Here is a 12,362-nt window from a genome sequence, read left to right as displayed (position 1 = left end):
TGTCTTGTGGAAGTCGCAAATGTGAAACGGTAGAAGCATTGATTAAAATCAAGCGCTTCATTCCCAGTTACCACGCACGCGCATTCGGAACCTGACACAGGAAGTACTTCATTCAAGTGTCGTCGCGGACATGGAGTAAACGTTAGCGGATAGTGATTAGCGCCGATTATTTAAGCAAAATTAATTTAAAACGCTAACTACATTATTAAAACACAGAATTCAAGTGAGTTCTGTGGTTGTGTCTTTAGACAGAGCGAGCCCGTTTCGTAAACCTTCGCACCTAGCCAACAGATTTGAATTTTTCCTGGACTGTCGTGAACGGTAACACTAGCTAGCTATGTTGGCTAACGTACATGATCTAAGTTATTACCACTACTCATACTCATTAGCACAGATCTTAAACGTTAACTTACCAAATGTGCATCTATAAATTATCCTGATGTGGGCTGAACCACAACAGTTGTGTGAGAATGGGCAGCAGATTTAAACATGGTTAATCTACTGGCTTGCTGACACTGAGTCAAGCTGTGAGTTCTCAGTATGATTAATTAAAGCCACTGGGTGACACCTTTTTCATGAGTTGCGGGGCAGTGACAGTGTCAGTCGGAAGATATGATTGGCCTGTTATTTGCTTGTTCACAGCAGTGCGGTGTGCAGTCAGATACAGACTAATGTACTATTTTATAGGCTAAACAGTTGTTTATAGTTTGTTTTTACTGGCCCGACTTGTACAGTGGCATATGCGTTTACTATCCTTCTTTGGTCACAGGCAAACGTTGTTGTTGAACCACACACATATTTTGTCTTTGGTTTCTTTTCTGGCTTTTGATGGACAGTAACCAAACCATGCTCAATCTTTGTGCACCTGTAACAGCTTCACTTTGCAAGAACTTCTGAAATATTGAATAGGAAAAGGCAAAGCAGGTTATTGAATCAACACAGCTACCGTGTGAAAGACTTGCCACATTCAAGCATAATACAGCTGCTTTGTACATGCTGAAATGTAACGCCTCTCTGACCTGGGCAACTTGACATGTCACATCTTTGTTGCAGATGAGTGGTGGACCAGATGCTCACAAAGAGTTTATGGAGCAGCTGCGGATGCAGGAACTCTACAGCCAGAGAAGTGAGGATGGCTCCGACCCCTACACCTACACTGACCCAGAGGACGGGACTGTGTATGACTGGGATCATGACAAGAAGGCCTGGTTCCCTAAAGTAGGAGATTTTCTTTCTTTGCCTCTCAGCTTTTGTCTTCCTCCATCCTCTGTTCTTTAAAGTCGCTCAGTGTCTGACCTTCAGATCTTTCTTACTAATATTTTACACTCTTTGCCATATATTTGATGCTTTACTGAAATGTACCTGGCCTTATTTGGTCAGCACCAATAATTGGTTATTGGGATTGTCTTTGCCTGTTTGGTAGACTTTGCGATGTAATATATTACTCTGACTGGAGGAGTTGAGCATGGTAGCATTAGTGTTAACTTTAAGATTCAAGGTGTCCATCATACCATCTTGTACCTGCCACTGACCAGACTTGGCAATAAAGTGCATCATGGTCAAAGGTCGACGGCACTAAATACAGATGTCACTGCACCTCAAAGTGCCATGTTGAGACTTCTTTATTGTATGAACAGATGCCAACTCTGTTGACTGTATTTGAACAGTTACAACTGTTGTGAGGTGTGGCACAATTGTTCACAGCCACCTTCTGTGTTAATGTTAAGTAGGTTTGCTTTGTTTCTCTAGATAACGGAGGACTTCATTGCAGCCTACCAGGCCAACTATGGCTTCACTCAGGAGGGAGATCCAGGTGCTAACAATGCAGCAGTGAGCAGCACTGACACAGCAGCCCCAGAAACAGACAGCAAGCCTTCAGAAAAGGAGAAAAAAGTAGATGCCAACCCGAACCCAAAGGAGCCTGAGACCCCAGCTAAAGAAGCCAAGCAGAAAGGGGAGAAGAGGAAAGCAGAGCCAGGTAAAGTGACATCCACGATCAGAGAGGAGAGTGAAAAAACAGCTCATTGGAAACTATGAGTATCAACAAACTCTGCTGTAGGATTGTTGTTGTTTTTTTTTTTTTAAAGAGCTACAGTTTTTTTGGTGTTTTTATTTCCACTTTTCTTCCTGTCTACAGTAGTGATTATGTTTGTTTACAGAATAGATTTATATGTACAGTTTCCAAGTTTAAGTTTGTACAAACATCTTTTAATAAATGCCTTTTTTATGTGCATGTAGGATGGTTCGATATTGACGACAACAAAAACACTAACGTCTATGTGTCAGGTTGGTATCCCTAACATTTTTTTTTTCTTATTGCCAAGTTGACTGCTGTCCAGTGGGAAGCTGATTCTGTTGGCCTTATCTCACTCTCACATTTTTCTTTCCTGGTCAACTTTCCTCAGGCCTGCCCCCTGACATCAGCCCTGAGGAGTTTACTGAGTTGATGTCCAAGTGCGGCATTGTGATGCGGGACCCAGTGACTGAAGAGTACAAGGTCAAACTCTACAAGGACAAAGAGGGAAATCTGAAGGGAGATGGCCTCTGCTGCTATCTCAAGGTTAGACTGTCCTTGTGCTTGCGTAAAGCTGAATTTATAGGTTGCACATTCTCATGTCCCTGAGGACATGAGACATAGGTGCTTGATAGGTGCAACCTGGGGAAATCAGGTTTTCCTATTCTCCTTTTCCAATTATGGAAGCCAAGTGTCTTGTTTACATGATAGTTAAGAAATCAGCTTGCTGGAGCCAAATGTAACATGGATACTTAAACACATGTAAGTGCACTGGATGAGTAAAACTGGTTGCATCACAACATGAGTTTGTCAGCAGGAAGTATTGATCTGTCATGATCTGTTTATGTCCTTTCTGTCTTTTTTTTCTCACTGAATACTTAAATGCATATTTTGCGTGTTTACCCTGTTAGAGAGATAGAACCAGACATACTTTTCTCTTGTTTAGCAACAAAAAGAAAAGTTCTCACTCTCCAAGAGACAACATAATTGTGTAAACTTCAAAGCAGCATGAAAATTATACCAGAGGGCAAAATAACTCCAAAACAAGCAGAAAGTGACACAGCTTTGAAATATTATTACCTTATAAGTAGCGTTGCCTTACTCTCCAGTGAAGAGTGTGTATTTGTGATTCTCTGCAGAAGGAGTCGGTGGCATTGGCAATGCGTCTGATTGATGAGTCAGAGCTCAGAGGTTACAGACTCCACGTGGAAGCAGCGCGGTTTGAGCTAAAGGGCCAGTATGACGCCAGCAAGAAGAAGAAGAAGAGCAAAGATTACAGGAAGAAGATGCAGCAGCAACAGAAGTAAACTCTACTTTTCATTCAACCTCCCACAAATCCCACTCTGCATGTGGGGATAAACTCCACTCCCTACATGGCTGCACTGGATTGAAAGAAGACAAATAACTCAGCATTTCTTTATTTTTAACACATCACATGGATTCCTACTAATTGTACCTATTTTTTTGTTTGTGTCTCTGTCTGTGTAGACAGTTGGACTGGAGGCCAGAGAAGCAAGGAGATGTCAGGAAGAGGCATGAAAAAGTTGTCATCATAAGGAACATGTTCCATCCCACTGACTTTGAGGTGTGGAGAGACACACATATGCACATTCATGCTCTCTCACAGACACACACAGACTGTGCATTGAGGATCTTAATCTCTGTGGTCTCTGCTTTGGCCTTCATAGGAAGACCCACTGGTGTTGAATGAGTATCGTGAGGATCTGCGGACAGAGTGTGAGAAGTTCGGCGTGGTCAAGAAGGTCATCCTCTTTGATGTGAGTTTAATGTCATTAGTGCCGTTTCAAAGTCATAGTGGAATGGCTTGAACTTTATGCCAGCGGTGTCAGTAATAGCTGGTACGTGGTTGTGTTTGTGCTGCAGAGACACCCGGACGGCGTGGCATCAGTCGCATTTAAGGAGCCTGAGGAAGCCGATGCATGCATTCTGTCATTCAATGGTCGCTGGTTTGGAGGAAGGCAGCTTTCAGCTCAGCTTTGGGATGGAACGACAGATTATCAGGTATACCAAATGCAAAATACAAATATCAAAAATGCTTTTGATTTAGGTTTCTGTGTGCCAGTAATGGCAGACTACCGTTTAGTTTATGTTTCTGCTAGACTGTGTGCCAGACTGGTGTTTAACTACAAATAACTGCCTACCAAAATAAAACAAGATCATCACACATGCTCAGAATATTCTCCTCTGGTGTCTGACGTTATTGTTGATGTAGACTTTATCGCCACCCACTGGCCAAGCATGCTTTTTGAACGTTTAGAGTTGTTTTTACATATTTTGTAAAATGAAGGTCTTGTGGACAGAATTTTTTACTTTTTGACATGGGGGGTGGGGGGGGGGTACCCATCTACATCTGGTCAACATGCAATATACAACATGTATATAATAATATAATTTCACACTTAACAAACACACAGGCTGGTGGAGCCCATCTGTCATCACTCTTACAAACAAGCCATGTGATATTTGAGTTATTGTGTCATCTTCGCTGAACTTAGACTCTACACTTGTTAAGAATTTGCATCCTTCATGTGAATTCTGTTTGTTCAGGTGGAAGAGACGACACGCGAGCGGGAGGAGCGGCTGAAGGGTTGGTCTAAATTCTTGGATGGAAGCAATCAAGACCAGCAGAAAAACACTGCAGAGCCAGCAGAGGGCAGCACCACCACAGAACCCACAGAGCCCTCCACAACGATGGCGCCCCAACAGCAGTCAACAGAAACAGAACCACAGGAACAGGAAGTGGACTCTACAGACAGCAGCCTGGCAGGAAGTGATGATGAGGATGCCTAAACACTTACATGAACATCTTTGCTCCCCATGGCAACCAATTAGGACAGTCCTACTTGAAGGTGAACTGTGGCAAAGCTCCGTGTTGAGCAGCGAGGAGGAGATTAGGACAGTTTGAGCTGTTTTGTAATGTAGAAAAATAAAATAATGATTTTGTCTACCTTTTTCCATCATTTTGGTTTATATTGTAATTAGACCTGGGTTTTGCGGGTTATTCCTTAAAAATGCAGCTTTCCCTTAATTTCAGTGTGTCAGTTCATTTACAGTATTGCGCTGATAATCCTTAAAAATATTAATGAATTACAGAAGATAATCGAGACAGAAACTGTGATGGATTTGAGTTGTAGAAGACTGTTCAGCTCCAGTGCTCATTCCACTTTATTAAATGCCAGCGATTCACTCTGAGTTGTTCATTACTTCTTGGAGTATATTAGAGTTTTTTAAAAAGCAGAATTACATCGAAAACAGCAGCTGAATATATGTTCTTTATTTTCTGTACTCACACCAGATCCAGTTCCATTATGGCTTTGTGTTTTGCAGCTCAGCATGTCATGACAACACTTGTGACAGTAATGATACTGTTGCCTAACAAGAGAAGGTGAACATGGAAAAGGTGACAGAGAAGAGACTGATGGAGAGAAAAGAGGAGGAGAGAGAAGAAAGAACAAGACAAAGGAAAGGAGGAATTGAATAGAGGAAATAGAAAATGAGGAAAGAGAAGGAGAGGAGAGAGTTGGCAGGGGTAAACTCTTTCTCCCATCCTAACTCCCCTCTTCCCTTTCATTACTCCCCTCCCAACATCCTTACTCCCCAGACCCCGCCCAATCCCTCCTCTCCCTCCACCCCCTCAACCAGCCCACCATACTAACTACCTCCACCCTCTTACTCCATCATCCCTCCTCACACCCTTTATGCACCACCCTCCTCCCTCCATCATCCATCCTTGGTCTCCGTCCTTCACATCACTGCATCCCCACAGAACCAAGCTGCTGGTTATTAACCTGACCAGCTTCTTCTCTTGTGCAAATAAATTCAATTAAACACAAAAAATAATTCAATCTCAAACTGGTCTTTCCATCTTTAAGAAAATAGTCTTGTTAGGCTATAAATAACCATAAGTACAAAGACCATATCATACCAAATAACATGAAGTAACTGTGAATCAACCAGTGGCCGAAAGTAAGTGTTTTTCCTCAAGTGCTTCATTTAAGTACAATTTTGATGTACTTAATCACTGCACGGTTACTTTGCAGATTCAGAATAATAATAATAGTCAATATCATCAACAAATAAATTACATTTTATTACTGATTAAGATGAAACATTATTGATTCCTTGGTGGAAATTCACAAGCTACCCAGCAAAGAAAGCACATAACATTAAAGTGATGAGCACATTAATGCATCAATGATCATTATACAGCGTAATATACAGTATTATTTTAAAATTGGTTATTCTGCATAATGAGTAGCCTTTTTTAAGTCTATTCTGAGTCCAATACTTCTTTACTTTTACTTGAAAATATTAATCGGAATGCATGAGGTACTTTTACTTCAGTAAAACATCTGAGAATTTCCTCCACTGCTGGAATTAACATTCATGAATTCATGATCTATTAAGTGTTAACTAATCACATAAAGTCATAGCGACTCCATCATTTATCAATGGTGAGCAACAGGAATTCATAAAACATCCCACATTAAGTCATACATAAAAATATATGTATAAAATCCTTCCATCACATTGCAAGAATAACTAAGAGAAGTAGAACAAGTCTTAGACAAATAACTTATTAGATTATTCACTGATGACCTGTGCAGGAAGAAAAACACGTCATGGCACGTGCAGGCAGTAATTTCTACTCCTTGTCTCACCTGATCAGCACCCACACAGGTCTGTCCACCCCCACAGTGGCTTTAGTAATGGCAGATGTGGAGACGTAGCTTCACTCTGGCGCAATGGATGTGTGGGTGGCCACAATAGGAGAAAGTCGCTGCACGTGATGCTTTTCAGAGCTTTTTTCTTCCTCTAATTACAAAGGACCTCATAGGAATTTGATTCAAGTGTGTGTGTATGCCACGACTGGATCGATAACTGTGTAAAGTGGAGGCATCCAGCCTTTCAAAAGGCTGACAGCTTACATGGAGGAGGTGATAAACGTGAGGTCTTGCACTGCCCACGTCTGGCACTGTGTTTAAAGAAAGTTTTTGTGTGCGTGAGATGAAGGTTGCACAACATATTTGTGTGCAAAGTAAGAAGTAACAATAGGTGAGGACCCACCTCCTGCATCACTGAAGGTTACCAAAGATGAACAATGGAAGAGGTATCAAGCAACCACATAGCCTTAGAGTCATGTGTGTGTGTGCGTGTGCGTGTGTGTGTGCGTGTGCGTGTGTGTGTGCAGGGGTGATACGAAAAAAAAAATTCTCTGTCCCACTTTATTAGCTAACATTTGCTAATTAATGCCACTTACGGCTGAGGCTGATAAGAATGTCCTTAGGTTTGCAGGTAGATCATAAAATACTGGACAAAGCAAAATTTAGACCTGATGGTGGCGCTTGAGGAAAGTCAGTATGAATCATCCTCTGAGGACAATGAATTTTACCATCGAAGCTCTTTTCCTTGTCACTGAAATGCAGCAAGGCTTTGTGGAGTGTTTATTACATGCAGACTTCTTATGATGTGTTGAAAACATATGTCCCCAGTAGATCCCTCAGATCCACAGACTCTCTGCTGGTGCTTTGTCAATATTGATTAATATTCTCCTCAAGCGCCACTATGAGGTTGATATTTGCAGTTTTCAGTAAAATGTCTCAGATGGATTCGATCGTTGTTTTATATCAGCTCTGCAGTTACTCCTGGAGATGTGAAGCTCATAATGTTCAATTTATGCTGGAACTGTTGATTTGTAATCACGGAGCGAGAGGTTCAATCATTGTTTCAAACCTTAAAACCTGCTTGGTTTGCTCTTCATGTGAATGTCCGTCAAACAGCAGCGTCTTGTAAATGTTCATTAGTCTTGTGTCTTCATCATCTCATCAGTTAATGTGTTCTTGGCTCGTCCCCCTGAGTCAACCACAACTTGTATTATTGATATGCTGGCTCGGCTATTTAGGTCCCCAATCTGGTCTAGAATAAAGTGGAATAACAGAAGAGAATAAAGCCACGTTTCTGATGTACGGCACAATGCCAGCATCTTCCTCTTCGTGGGACTGCTCCTTTCGTTCTGTCTTTGTGGGAGAGTGTCCTCGGTCTCACTGAAGGTTTATACGTTTTTCTTCTCGTTCTATTGAAAATGGATTAACTGAGGCTTTGGGATTTGTTAGTATGACTGTTTTTGTTTCTTTGCTGAGTATTATCCTACTGTTAAAGTTCTGGGTTTGAATCTATTCACATAGAGCATTTTCAGTATAACAAACAATAAATACCCAGTTTTCTGTCTCTGTTTTGATTGCCCTAAAACAGTGTAAGCCATCATTAACTGATTGTAGTTAACTCTGCCTTCTTACCGTTCTTCTTCCTGTTGGTATTCTTTCTACTCATTAAGGGTCTGTCAGATTTGTATTTGGGTTATTCAGTTAAAACTGTTTTAAATTAAAAGTGATATGGAAGATGCCTTTTTGATGTGTGAACACAGTGGGGGTGGGTTTCCTGAAAGACTGGGAGCATATGTGTGCGGGAGAAAGAGGTTGTTTCTCCATCCCCAACCCCCCGGCTACTCCTCCACAGTATATAAACATCTTGTGCTCCTGTATGTCCACTCAGTGAACTGAATACATTTTCTGCCACTACAATAATAGCTTAAAAGCCGTCATTTTTCTCTGTTTTATGACGGGCACCGCCTGTCTCTGATAACCAGGTTGCCATGGTGACCCTCCTCCTGCAGCATAGCAACAACCTCAGCACCGGGCACAACTCGGTGGCGGACCCCGCCGCCGGCGCGCTGAGCCGGGAGGGTCACACCGCGGCGGCCGTCGTCCTCGGGTTCATCCTGGTCCTGGGCTTCCTCGGTAACTTCCTCGTGCTCCTGGTGTTCTCGCGCTTCCCCCAGCTGCAGACCCCCGTGAACCTACTGCTGATCAACATCAGCGCCAGCGACATGCTCGTCTGCCTCTTCGGGACTCCTCTCAGCTTCGCGGCCAGCGTGCGCGGCAGGTGGCTGACCGGGTCCTACGGGTGCCGGTGGTACGGTTTCTCCAACGCGCTTTTCGGTGAGAGATCGATGGTTGCACGTCCTCTTTGAGCTCAGTTAAAACACGTTACCTAAAAAAAACTAAATTACCTGAAAAATGCACTTAAGTACAGAACTTCGGGAAAAGTTAGCCTACTTAGTTAATTTCTACCACTTCAAGGTCGGATGCTTGAGCATTATTGCGCTTATTATTGCCACTTAATTGTTTGTTTCCAGCAAAAACAAAAACAAAAAAGTGTTAAAGGAAATAAAAAAATAAAAAGAGAAAATGAAGAAACAAAGAAACTTCTTTGTGAGGTAGCTGGAAATGGTAAATTTCCTTGAAACTGTATAAATTCTCTGGAAATAGATAAAATGCATTTTCTTATAGAGGGTATGATTAGGGAGCAGGTGTTTGTCCACCTGTGTTATTTTTTGTACTTATAATTCTGATCGTTATTATTGTTTAAAATTTTTCTATTAAATTTCACTATCATTGGTTGCATTTTCAGTCTGTTGGTTCAGTGTGTTTAGAGGTTAGCATTTGGGACGTGACAGATTTCCTGTAGTAGAAGATGTACAGGAGGTTACTGAGATGCTTTAATGAAGTAAAAGTACACACCAATGTAAAGTGTGTCAAAACTCAGAGGACCCATGCTGAAAAATAGCCACTGGGAGTGTTATATATGATAATATTACTGATACATTAACTTGTAAGCAGCATTTTAATGTTACAGTTGAGGTGGAGCTAATTTGAGTTTTGTATAGGCTACTGTTAGGTATAGTTTAATCTATAATGATGCATCAGATGTTATAGGTCGATCATATGTTTCAGGTGTCTGTTATTCTGAGAAATATTGACTACAGCTGTCAGATAAATGCAGAGGAGTGAAATGGTGGCGAGTGGCGTTAAATCCCTGTGATTCTGCTCATAAAACATGGGGGGATGATTTGTTATTTATTCTGTTCTTTACTGCATTATGAGGTCTCTCTCTCTCTCTCTCTCTCTCTCTCTCTCTCTCGGTCAGGTATAGTATCTCTGGTGTCTCTCTCTCTGCTGTCCTTTGAGCGCTACTCTGTGGTGCTCCGCAGCACCCAGCCGCACTCCTCTCAGTACTGCAGGGCCAGGCTCGCCGTCGCCGCCTCCTGGCTCTACTCACTGGTATGGACTCTGCCGCCGCTGCTGGGCTGGAGCAGGTCTGTACTGCCCTAATGTAAACCCCTTGCTCCGCTCATGAGATCATTCATTCACATATATATTTCTGATGATGCTCTAACTAGGATGACAGTATGTGCTGGTTTATTAACGTCAGACTTCTTGGTATTTATGTAATTATTTCATTTGAATAATTTCTTATCTTGCCCTCTCTTAATTTTTGGTTCTTTCACAACCAGCTGACTGAATTGTGTTACCCTGCACAGAATTTTAGATTCTCCTGTTGAAGATAAAAGAGCATGTTGGGGAGATCTGGGCCCTCCTTACCTATGCAACACATAGAAGTACAAATGTGAACAAATGTATACAAGAATACAGGTCCACACCATTTCACAGCTGCAGATGGAGAAAAATGTTAAACATATCATGACACAGAGCTAGAACTTAATACAAGGTGAAACCAGAGCATGTTCTGTGTGTTATGGAGCAGCTACGGGCCGGAGGGTCCCGGCACCACCTGCTCGGTCCAGTGGCAGCAGCGCTCCGCCACAGCTCGCTCCTACATCACCTGTTTGTTCGTCTTCTGCCTGCTCCTGCCGCTGCTGCTCATGATCTTCTGCTACGGGAGGATCCTGCTGGCTCTGCAAGCGGTGGCGCGGCAGGTGAGCAGCGCAGCACACTTGACCTTTGACCTCTGTTTAATGCGTGAGCTCCAGCTCTGCCATTCACAACCTCCAGCAGTGTTTGTAAAAGCTGCGTTTGTGCTTGTGCGTCTGCAGGTCAGCAGGATCAACCGGTCCTCGGCTGAGCGGAGGGATAGCCGTGTCCTTCTAATGGTGGTCTCCATGGTGACAGGTTACCTATTGTGCTGGTTGCCATACGGCGTCATGGCGATGCTCGCTTCCTTCGGACGGCCCGGTGTGGTGCCGCCTGCAGCAAGTTTAATCCCCTCCCTGCTGGCGAAGACCAGCACCGTCCTCAACCCTTTTATTTATGTGCTGCTCAACAACCAGGTAATCACAGTTCCCTGTAAACACTCAGTGCGTCTTCCACACAGTCATCAGAGGATTATTATCTTATTTTCCTTCTTTGAAATTAGATTTGCTTTTATTCAACTCCAAATTGAGGGAATATATGCCTCTACAAAACCTACTAGGCCTCTCCAACTAAAGGACAGGTTCACAGTTTTTTTTTGTTAACCTCATGATATATTCTACAGAAATTATGGCACCACAGCTGGTTTGATAAACAAAGCTGGGTCTCAACTTAAACATGCAATATCAGCAAACACAGTCATACCAGAGTCCTATTTAAAAGACCACAGATTTAGTGTCACACTCAGAATGGACAATTAAAAAAGCAGACAATCAAAATCAGCATAACCAGAGATTTCATGTTTTTATGCAGCGTTTTAATCTTCCTTGTCAAAACCTGGTGCCAACATTACCCACAATGCAACTTTGAACTGACTTGCTAAAGATGTGGGCAGCAATCCAGAGGTCTGAAACCAGCCTGCAACATTACCCACCAAATTAATCACTTTAACTGCTCTGTCAGTAATCCAGTTATCTTTTCAGATTTCCCTGACTCAAACAGCACATTTCGCCTTTAACGCACATCCTTTGTAATCATACATCCACCTCTTCAGCTGAGAAAGGATTTCACCACCTGAAAGCTTGTGTTTCTGTATCACATTTTCTTTCCTGTCCCCACCTCCTCTGTTTGTGTGTGTGTCTCTCAGTTCTCCAGGTGTTTCCTGTACATGATCAGGTGCAGCTCAGAAGCTCCGCCCACCCCAGTCCAGCACACACTGCCCAGCAGCAGAGGGGTGTGGCTTCACACTCCCAACTCACCCACAGAGGAACAAAATAGGGCGCCTGCCATGTCCAGAGACCAGCAGGTACAGCAGCCTGCCCTGGTGCTAGTGGCTCACTATGCAACATAGAGGTCCAAGGCCATTTTTAATCAACTTAAAAAAAAGTTATTACACTTTTTTCAAATTTATTTGAGATATTATTAGTCAGCACACACAATCTCAGGGTTTCATTTCAAAACAAGACAACTTTCACACCACGTAGCATGAGTTGTACTAAAGCATGAAGAATGTAGTGTAACTGTTGAACTCAAAACTCAATATTTTTGTTCTGTTTCTCAAGGGCAACCAGGTTATTTTGTTGTGTCTCTAGAGGGCGCTGTGGCCCAGCTTGCTGTCC

General features: G+C 42.6%; 2 protein-coding genes across 3 annotated transcripts; both read left to right on the top strand.

Moving 5' to 3' along the window:
- The first annotated feature begins 120 nt into the window (after nt 1–120).
- On the top strand, nt 121–5,811 carry htatsf1 (HIV-1 Tat specific factor 1). 2 transcript variants are annotated; one of them, XM_041952561.1, is made up of 10 exons: nt 121–223; nt 1,054–1,218; nt 1,750–1,978; nt 2,239–2,286; nt 2,406–2,560; nt 3,154–3,317; nt 3,503–3,599; nt 3,703–3,792; nt 3,899–4,036; nt 4,583–5,811. In XM_041952561.1, exons 2-10 carry the CDS (start codon nt 1,054–1,056, stop codon nt 4,823–4,825), a joined length of 1,329 nt encoding a protein of 442 aa, XP_041808495.1. In that variant the 5' UTR covers nt 121–223; the 3' UTR covers nt 4,826–5,811. The 2 variants fall into 2 exon arrangements, with proteins under 2 accessions (XP_041808495.1, XP_041808494.1); XM_041952560.1 differs by having other exon boundaries at nt 130–321.
- Nucleotides 5,812–8,687: 2,876 nt separating this feature from the next.
- LOC121617395 (pinopsin-like) lies at nt 8,688–12,094 on the top strand. The gene is made up of 5 exons (XM_041952565.1): nt 8,688–9,033; nt 10,022–10,190; nt 10,640–10,811; nt 10,929–11,162; nt 11,891–12,094. Exons 1-5 carry the CDS (start codon nt 8,688–8,690, stop codon nt 12,092–12,094), a joined length of 1,125 nt encoding a protein of 374 aa, XP_041808499.1.
- The last annotated feature ends 268 nt before the right edge of the window (nt 12,095–12,362 follow it).

The sequence above is a fragment of the Chelmon rostratus genome, chromosome 14 (genome assembly GCF_017976325.1).
Source record: "Chelmon rostratus isolate fCheRos1 chromosome 14, fCheRos1.pri, whole genome shotgun sequence".
Lineage (NCBI taxonomy): Eukaryota > Metazoa > Chordata > Actinopteri > Chaetodontiformes > Chaetodontidae > Chelmon > Chelmon rostratus.
The sequence above is the reverse complement of the archived record's forward strand: the minus strand, read 5'-3'. Positions and strand labels throughout refer to the sequence as shown.

Coding starts and splice junctions, on each gene's coding strand:
- htatsf1 (XM_041952561.1), top strand. CDS start 1,054: ATGAGTGGTGGACCAGATGCTCACAAAGAGTTTATGGAGCAGCTGCGG. Junction 1,979..2,238: donor GAAGAGGAAAGCAGAGCCAG/GTAAAGTGACAT, acceptor ATGTGCATGTAG/GATGGTTCGATATTGACGAC. Junction 4,037..4,582: donor ATGGAACGACAGATTATCAG/GTATACCAAATG, acceptor CTGTTTGTTCAG/GTGGAAGAGACGACACGCGA.
- LOC121617395 (XM_041952565.1), top strand. CDS start 8,688: ATGGTGACCCTCCTCCTGCAGCATAGCAACAACCTCAGCACCGGGCAC. Junction 10,812..10,928: donor TGCAAGCGGTGGCGCGGCAG/GTGAGCAGCGCA, acceptor GTGCGTCTGCAG/GTCAGCAGGATCAACCGGTC. Junction 11,163..11,890: donor ATGTGCTGCTCAACAACCAG/GTAATCACAGTT, acceptor TGTGTCTCTCAG/TTCTCCAGGTGTTTCCTGTA.